Source organism: Dipodomys merriami, unplaced genomic scaffold (assembly GCF_024711535.1).
Source record: "Dipodomys merriami isolate MVZ:Mamm:240054 unplaced genomic scaffold, mDipMer1.0.p SCAF_5, whole genome shotgun sequence".
Lineage (NCBI taxonomy): Eukaryota > Metazoa > Chordata > Mammalia > Rodentia > Heteromyidae > Dipodomys > Dipodomys merriami.
In genome coordinates this window covers 10409771-10419191 of record NW_027206068.1, presented here as the reverse complement: position 1 = coordinate 10419191, position 9421 = coordinate 10409771, and the positions used below count along the sequence as shown (strand labels likewise).

Genomic DNA, 9421 nt, shown 5'->3' with positions numbered 1-9421 from the left:
CTCGGGGGCCCCTCCCGCGCAGCCTCTGCTGGGGCGCGGGTCCAGGACAGCCGAGGGTCGGCGAGCGGCGCACAGCGACACCCGCGGGGCGGGGCGGGGCCGGAACCGGGGCGGGGCTGTCCGGCGGGCCGGGCGTACAGGTGGCTCCTCCTTCGCCTCGCCAAGCCGGGGCCGCGCCAGGCTCTGTGCCCGGCTGCCCAGCGAGTGCCTTTGTGCCCTGTTCGCGGGGAGCCCGCTACGGCCGCTGCCAGCCCTCGTCCATTGTTTCTCTTCCCTGTCCTTTCGCGGCAGGTGCCAGCGGCTTGGGGCACCGCACGTGCCAGCGAGGCGGCTGCAGAGCGGAACCCGCGGGCGCCGACCGGGGCGTCGGCGGGGGGGAGATGAAGCTTCTGAAGCCGTGGTGGGCGGCGGACGGCGGCCTCCTGCACCTCACCCTCCTGCTGAGCCTGGCTGGGCTCCGCGTGGACCTGGACCTCTACCTGCTGCCGCCGCCGCCCGCCCCGCTCCGGGATGAGCTGCTGTGGCTGGGCGGCCCGACCCGCCCGGCACACGCGCTCAGCCCCTTCCCCGCCTTGGGAGAGTGGGGGCGCACCGGCCCGCAGCACCCCAAGGGCCGGGCGTCGGACCCCGGGGCACCCCTCGAGGGCCAGCTGCTCCGCGAGGTGCGCGCCCTGGGGGTCCCCTTCATCCCCCGCACTCGAGTGGATGCGTGGCTGGTGCACAGCGTGGCGGCTGGAGACGCCGACGGGGCTCGCGGGCTGTTCGGCGCCGCCTCGTCGGCGGGAGCAGTCGGCGCCAGCGTGGACAGCAGCAGTCAAGCGGCGCCGGGGGGCGGCGGGGACCCCCGAGAGGCTCTCAGTAGCCCTTTGGCCGCCACCGAGGAGGAGGAGGAGGCGGAGGCAGCGGCCGAACCGACGGCACAGGTGCGGGACGCGGGTGGACGCGCGGGCCAGGTAATTGGAGAGCGGGACGCGATCGGGGGCAGGGACCACGCCTGTCCCTTCTGGAGCCAAGGGGGGGGGCAGCTGGGAACCCTGGAGGGCTCACCCAGGCGCTGCATTGTGAACCCCTAGACTCTGCTTCCCCCGCCCCCCCCCCCGCCGTCTCCTCTTTTGTGAATCCGAATGGAGATCGTTAGTGCTATCGCTGGGGTTCGGGGTGACATTATCCGCTTGGATGCTTGGTGGCTGGGGTGGGGAGGAGGGAGGAGGGTGTTGATTTTCTGGCTCGCGTGCGCGGAGAAAGAAGTCTTTCTCCCGACCCTGTGCGGGAGTGAAAGATACCGTGGAAGGCTGACCCCATCCCCAGGCCTAGCGCAGGGCCCTCACCCTGAGTCTAACCCAGTTGTTTGGCCTTCCTCCCTGGCATGAGGAGCTTAATCAATAACCACTCGGTCCCTCTGCGATCTAACAATCCCTCCCTCCCCAGCCTAAGTTCCTCCTGGAACTTAGGTCGTCACCCCATCTTAGGGTAGCGAAACCCGAGGCTTTGACAGTCGCCCGTGACCCGCCAGTTCCCTTTGGTTTAGGTGCTCAAACTCCTGCAGCCGTTTCACCTTTTCTTTTTCTGAAATAAAGCTCGCCAAGATCTAAGGCTTAAAGTGTCTTCCGGAAGATGTACACATTTGGAGTTCCTGCTTGGGGTGGGGGTGGGGGGGAAGGTAGGGAAGGAAAGCTTTTACAGTTCCTCCTGGATGGAAACTTGAGGGTTAACTGCTGAGGATCCCCACGTTTCCTGGGATGTTGTTTTTGTGAAGTGCAGTCATATGCAAAATGGGAATTGGGGCTAAACTGGTTTGTTTGCAGCTCCAGAGAGTCTGTGTAGGCAGTTGCTAGACGGGCTTCTCCACCCTCTCTCGTAGGGGTCATTGTGTGAAGTGTTAGTGATTCACTGTTATGCTGATCTGATCCCTTCCTCTCTCTGGGGACCTGACCTAATGGTGGGGACAAGGGGGGGGTGCGGGGGGGGGGGGGGGAGGCGTTCCTGGATGGACTCTTGTCTGTTCAGAACAAAGAGCTCCCCTCCCCCTTCCTGCTCACACTGGGGTAGGGGTCCCTTGGTACATTTCCTGGTTGTATAATACAGAGTTGAAATGCCAGCTGGATGCCATAGCAGGTGGCACCCTGTCCCCTTCCCTGCTGAATGCCATTCTCCTTGCAAAGTGTACAGGGACTTAGTGAGAGGGAGTCTGTTCACCCTCAGTCCTTCCCTCCTAGCATCACCTGGATGATACCTATTTAGACTAGAAGGCTGGCCTTGGAGCCAACTATGGGGCCTGAATCCAGCCAGACCACCTTGGAATCTTGGAATCCCTCTTTCCTAGAGGAGAGAGTCAAGTCCATTCAGGGCTGTTCTCTGGGCAGAGGAGCCAGTTGGACTGGCTTGTGTGCTGTTGTACTGCTTTAGCTGTGGGTGACTTGGTTCTGTGCAGTCTAGCGGTGATCTGCCTGCTGGAGCATCCCAGTGCTTTCACATTCAGTTAGAACACAATATTTAAGGGAATAAGCCCAGCAAGGTTAGAGGACTTGGCTGGTCATACATTAGTTAATGCCAGAAGCGAAACCAGAGCCTCATCTCCGGTCTCCTAGACTAGCAAATTAATCAAGCAACTGCACTGTGGTCAGACTCTTGGGACAATTATGCATTTGGAATGGGATAACACAGTCCTCCACTCAGCCTACCTCCTGGGCCTAAGATAACCAGTCTGTGGTGCTAGATTGATTAAGTGATTTGGATTTTGGGGACAGGTCTCGTAATGTAACCCAGGCGATCTTGAACGTGTGATCCAATTTGACCAGCCTTCCAAGTGAAGGGCATGTACTTGATGTTAAAAAAAAAAAAAAAAAGATTGTACAGCAGATTTTTGAAAAGCAGATACATAATGAAGATCATGACTTGGAGGGAAAATGAGCTAGAAAACACCACTATTTTTCACAATTAGGCCTGAATTTATCACTTACTAGAATTCCCTCCACAGGTTATTTAAATCACGCCAAGTCTTAGTGTCTCATATGTCAAGTGGGAGGGTTCTGTTTACCTCACAGGTATTGTGCTGATTAAGTGAGAAAATCATGTGTGAAGTATCTGCACAGTGCCTGAGTTATAGTGTTCTTTTGTCTTCCATTCTCAGTCCTTGACCTGCACACACATACGAACCCCAATTTGTTTTATTTGGCTTGTTTGTCTCCTTGTCTGGCTTGGTTGGTTGTTAAGAGGGTGGGGCATGTAGGACCAGGCCTTCTGGTTTTGAACCCCTCCCTCTCCTTTTACTGTAAAGCTCTGTGATCTTGTGAATTCTTCAACCTTCCAGCATTTCTTTCCACCTGCACAATGGAAATAATAAAGATTCCAACCCCGTAGCCAGGTGCTAGTGGCTCAAGCCTGTAATCCTAGCTACTCAGGGGTCTGAGATCTAAGGATCATGGTTTGAAGCCAGCCTAGACAGCAAAGTCTGTGAGACTTACTTCCAATTAATCACAGAAAAAGCCTACAGTGGAACTGTGGCTCAAGTGGTAGAGTGCTAGCCTTAAACAAAAGAAGCTCAGGGACTGGGTACATGCCCTGAGTTCAAGCCCCAGGACTGGCCAAAAAAAAAATCCATATAAAGGTCATAGAAATATGCCTGTCATATTTAAAGCACTAAATAAATGTTAAGTTGAAGGAGAGGGAATACTTTGCCTGATGGAAACATCATGTGTGTTTTGTATTTATTTATTTATTTACTACTTATTGTGCTGGTCCTGGGTCTTGGGCCTGGGCTGTGTAGTCAAGCTTTTTTGCTGAAGGCTAGCACTCTACCACTTGAGCCACAGCTTTACTTCTGGCTGTTTTGGTGGTTAATTGGAGATAAGAGTCTCATGGATTTTCCTGCCCCAGCTGGCTTCAATCCATAATCCTCAGAGTTTAGGCTCCTGAGTAGCTAGGATTATAAGCATGAGCTACTGGCACCTGGCTTGTTTTACTTTCGGTGGCTTACATTTGAGTTGTAGGAGATTCTGGTTTTAGAGTATAACTTTTTATAATTTTTTATGATGCAAAAGTATTTTGGGATAGCAGATTTTTCTTAAGTCTCAAAAGAAGTACTGTTTTGGTTTCACTTTTTAATCCAGCTAATAATTATCTGAAAACAAGATTCTGGAATTCCCCAGAGCTGACAAGCTTTTCTTCATCACATACCCCTCTTTTAGAAGTGGTGAAGCATGGTAATGTACAGGTTAAACTAGGTCAGAATAGTGTTGTAGCATTGGATAGGTGAACGTATTTGACAGTGAGTGACTGCCTAAAAAGCCACCACCTGTATTTCAGAGAGCTATCGCTGCTTTGACACTGAGAGAGGGCTTGTCATGGTGATGCTGTTTCATGCCTTGTCACAGCAACCCTCAGCTGGGGGAGAGACTGTGGGGCACTTACTGCCCTAAGGGCTGGTTACTTCAGGTCACACAAAGATTGCTTTACAGTTATTTGAGTCTAAGAATAAAGGGAAGAGAGAGACGGTCCTTATTGTTAAAAGTAAAAATCATTTGTGCTTCAAAATCAAACATAATCCTGAATGTGTGAGCAGTTAGAAAAAGATGAAAAAACATGTTTGCCTGATTTCAACAGCTATGATACACAAATACAATTCCATTCATTGTAGTTTGATGAAGTTACCCGGTAGAGTTTCATTTTGCTTATTAAAGGAGGCTGTAGAATGTATTTTGGTCTTCTCCCAGGAACGGATGGCATGAATCCTGTATTAGCATCCTACTATTGACTGCCACAAGCTGGTGGCTTGAATAGAAATTACTGTCTCACAGCTTGGAGGCAAGAAGTCCAAGATGAAGGTGTTTCCTTCTGAGGACTGTGAGAGAGAATCTGTGAACAATTCCCTCTAGCCTTTTGGGTGATTTGTGGTTAGACTTTAGCCTTCCCTGGCTTTTGGTACATCACCCCAGTTCTCTGCCTCCATCTTCCCATGACATCCTCCCTGTGCTGTTTCCAGTATCTTGTGTGTGTGTGTGTGTGTGTGTGTGTGTGTGTGTGTGTGTGTGTGTGTGTGTGTGTGTGTGTGTGTGTGTGTGTGTTGGTACTGGGGCTTGACCTCAGGAACTCATATGCTCTTACTTAGCTTTTTCTGCTCAAGAATGGTACTCTGCCACTTGAGCCATACCTCCACTTCCAGCTTTTTGCCAGTTAACTGGAGATAAGAATCTCAGATTTGTCTTTCCTGGGCTTTGAACTTCTATCCTCAAACCTCAGCCTCCTCAGTAAGATTACAAGTGTGACCCACCAATGCCAGACATCAAATTCCCCTTTTTAAGTCAGTCATATAAGGGTCCACTCTGAGGTCTCTGCCTACCGAATTACATCTGCAATGACATTGTTTCCAAATAAGATTAAATTCTAACATTCTAGGGGGTTAAGACTTCAATATATGAATTTTAAGGGACAAAATTTAACCTGTAACAGTCACTCTTCTGTCAGCTGTTAGGGTACTCAATTTGCTTAAGCCCCAGTCATTCAAAGCTAAATCCAGTGGGAACAGCTGGTCTATGGGTTAGGACCACTGCAGCGAGACTGGGTTGTGTGCTTACGAGGGAACCTAGAGTTTTGCTGCCTGGTTGTACAAACCTGGGAACTTTATTGTAGGTTATGGAGAACTTCTCTTTGCTTGTTTCTTGAATCATTGGCTTCTTCCTACTTCTGAGCCTTCCTGCTTCCCATTTTCACAATGGAAAACCAGTCTGCCAAAGTCTGGAACTCAGTGTAGGCCCATCTTTCAGTCAAAGGTGCTAGTACTAGAGTCAGGCCAGCTGAATGATCTTAGCTGCACACATTTGCTGTGCCTCTGTTTCCTCCTCTATAAAATGAGATGGTAAGAGAATTGCTGAGTAAATTGAAGAATGTTAAGTGAGACAGTGCTTGTAAGGCTGAGCATGGTCTGTACATTGTGGGCTTTCCATGTTAGCCACTGTCAACAATCCAGCTGGGGCTCAGCAATAAATACCTCCAGTCACCTCTCATTCTGCACCAAGTGCAGGTTTCTGCTTCTACTTGGAGGGCCTCCAGTACCTCTTTATTATGTACCAGTTCCACATTTTTTCTTTCAAAGATTCCATCCGCAGTGGATTAGCAGTCCAGAATAAATAGAGAACTAAAAGAAGCTAAACACAAAAAAGAACAAATAATCCAACCAACAAATGGTCAAATGAACTGAATAGACAGTTCTCAAAGAAGTACAAATGGCCAATAAATACATGAAAAACAATTTTGGTTATTAGAGAAATACAAAGAAGAGGTTCCATCGCACCCCAGTCAGAATAATAATTACCAAGAATGTGGCTTCGGAAGATACTTTAGCACTGTTGGTGAGAATGTAAATTAGCGCGGCTACTTTGGAAATCAGTGTAGAGGTTTCTGAAAAAGTTAAAGACAGAACAACCATAGATCCGGCTATACTACTACTCTTTGTCATGTATCAGAAGGAATATAGTAGCATGTAGTAGCAATATCCATACTCCCCCCCCCCCTTTTTTTTTGTCAGTTGTGGGTCTTAAACACAGGTCCTGGGTGCTGTCTCTGAGCTCTTTTGCTCAAGGCTAACACTCTACCACTTGAGCTACAGCTCCACTTCAGGCTTTTCTGTGATTAATTGGAGATAATGATTAATTGGAGATAAGAGTCTCTTAGACTTTTCCTGCCCGGGCTGGCTTCAAACCATGATCCTCAGATCTCAACCTCCTGAGTAGCTAGATTTACAGGTGTGAGCAACCAGTGCCCAGCTCACATCCTTTTTTTGTTTTTTGTTTTTTTTTTGCCAGTCCTGGGTTTTGAACTCAGGGCCTGGGCTCTATCACTGAGCCTCTGTGCTCAGGGCTAGCACTCTACCACTTGAGCCATAGCACCACTTCTGGCTTTTTCTGTTTATGTGGTACTGAGGAGTTGAACTCAGGGCCTTATGCATGCTAGACAAGCATTCTACCATATTCTAGCCATATTCCTAGCCCCACAGCCATGTTTTTAACAGCAGTGTTTACAATAACCAAGCTGTGGAATCAACCTAGGCACCCATATACAGATGAATAGATAAAGAAATGTGGTATACGTATTCAATAGAGGCTCTTTTTTTGTTGGAGTGGGCAGTTCTGGGGTTTGAACTCAGGGCCTTGTGCTTGTGGTTCTCTACCACTTGGGCCATGCCCCAGCCCTACAGTGGAATTTCCTTCAGCTATTTTTTTTTTGAGTTCTAAGTATATTTTATATTTAATTAAATTAATTTATTTATTTAGTCGGTTGTGGGGTTCATGGTGCTTGAACTCTGGGCCTGAGCATTGTTCCTTAGCTCTTCAGCTCAAGGTGAATGCTCTACTACTGGAGCCACAGTGCCATTTCTAGCTTTATCTGCTTATGTGGTGCTGAGGAATCGAACCCAGGCCTCATGCATGCAAGGCAAGCACTCTACCACTGAGCCACCTTCCCAGCCCCTCCTTCAGCTATTGAAAAAGGAAATTATGTCATTTTCAGGAAAATGGATGAAACTGGAGATTACTAATGTAAAGTAAAATAAGCCAGACTTCAGGCAAATTTCTCAGGTTTTCTCTTACATAGGGACTCTAGGAGTTTAAAAAACAAAATATGAAAGTACAAGTTGAACTATTAGGAAGGAAGAAGGGACTGGGGAGTGTGGACATTAACAAAATACATTATATAGGTAGGAAAGTATCACAATGAAAACCATTCATTTGTAAATAGAAATAATAGGAACATAAATGAACCAGTGTGGCCCTTACCTGCCCTTGCTGAGCTCATTGCCCATTGATCCTCTGCTATAGCCTACTTTGCATCCGAAACTCCTTCCTTTCCCTAAACTCTTTCTCACTCTTATCCTTTACCTCCTTTGCCTGAAATGCCTTTATTTCATTCCTCCCATTTCTGTCTCTATTACATTCTGACTGGCTCAGCTATCACTTCATCTACAGAACATTTCCTTTTCTTTCCTTGAGGCCGGCTGCACCGGTAACCTTTCTTCTGTAGGACTTGGCACCCTCTGCTTCAAATTGCAGTGTAGGGAGTGTGGAAACTGAGCCTTGTCTTTAACCTGCCACCGCTGGGGACAGGGCTAAGAGCAGTGCTCATGCTGGTGCTGTCAATGTATGCTGAGCACTCAACCTCCATGGCTTTGCAGGGCTTCCACTGGTACCAAGACCCTGAACTTCAAGGCCAGAGTCCCAGCCAGAAAGTAGGTCAGATCTGAAATCCTTACCACTTAATACCAACCACTTGATGGGGGAAGTGGAGAGCAGGCTTTCAGGTTGGCATTATAATTAATCAGGTGATGAAATGTGGGATTGCCTAATGGTATAGAGCAAGTTGGTGACCTTGCTTGGACTAGAACACGTTGCTGTTCTTTAGCACTGAAGAAGCCACATCTCTAGCCAATTGTCAAGCTTCACACAGCGCTCCTCCCAGGGTGGCAGCCCTGTGGAGTGGCAGCTCTTTCTCAGATATACTTGTGAAGGATCTGTGTTAGAACTCATTTATACTTTAGGAAAGCTAAAGCTTGCCAAGGCATATGCCTGGGCGATTGTCAGGTTGCAGGGCAGGATATGGTTATGGCTTAGAAGCAAGACATGACTTTTTGACCTGGGCCAGAATTAGGTTCCCTACTATATATACCAAACTTGGCCAGGAAAACAGAGTGTGTAAGGTATGAGGGAATAAACACACACACCTAGATTTATTTGCAGGCACTGGCTGACACATTTGTGGAGGCTGGCAAGTCTAGACTCAGTAGAGTGGGCAGCCATACAAACCCTGGCAACTCAGCATGACTTGAATTGAACCAGCACATGTTAGCGGCATTGAGTTGAGACATTTCAGGCACCTGTTAGCTGGAAGTGGAATTTCTTCTTAGGGAGTAGGAAAACGAACAGTGTCTCCGTCATCAGCTTCAGCAGGTTAAATTCGTAACTGGTCTTGTTTCATCTTTAGCTCCCTCTCCTACTAACTTCAGTTGGTGATACCCCTCCCCCCTCCTTTCCTTAGGCCCTCAGGATGAAAACTGGGTTTCACACAATGCCCCTACTGAGCCCCTACCCTCTTGGTAGTTTGAAACAGAGTCCAAATATGATTGCTTGTGTGTATGTGTGGCTTGTGTGTGTGTGTGTGTGTGTGTGTGTGTGTGTGTGTGTGTGTGTGTGTGTGTGTGTGTTTAGCTTAGTTCTTTGCCAGGACTTAGCAGGGAGAAAAAGGCTCTTTTTCTCCCACTGTTTCCTTGGCTTGGAAAACATGTAAATATTTCATTATATATTCCTGAATTGTAAGGACTCTTCTAAACCTAACCACAATGCTATTAGCACATTCTTTAGAACTTGACATCAAACATAGCCTCTGTTCAACTTTTCCTGCTTATCTCATGGTTTGTTTTAAGCACAGTGCAAAC

The 9421-nt window shown here is 48.3% G+C and overlaps 1 protein-coding gene across 2 annotated transcripts in view; it reads left to right on the top strand.

Moving 5' to 3' along the window:
• Nucleotides 1–221: 221 nt before the first annotated feature.
• Nfe2l3 (NFE2 like bZIP transcription factor 3) overlaps nt 222–9421 on the top strand; it is a 38981-nt gene continuing 29781 nt past the window's right edge. For both annotated transcript variants that reach the window (XM_069996057.1, XM_069996056.1), the window contains exon 1: nt 222–953. In XM_069996057.1, the coding sequence (XP_069852158.1) occupies nt 381–953 (573 nt within the window). In that variant the 5' untranslated portion in view covers nt 222–380. The remainder of the gene's footprint in view (nt 954–9421) is intronic.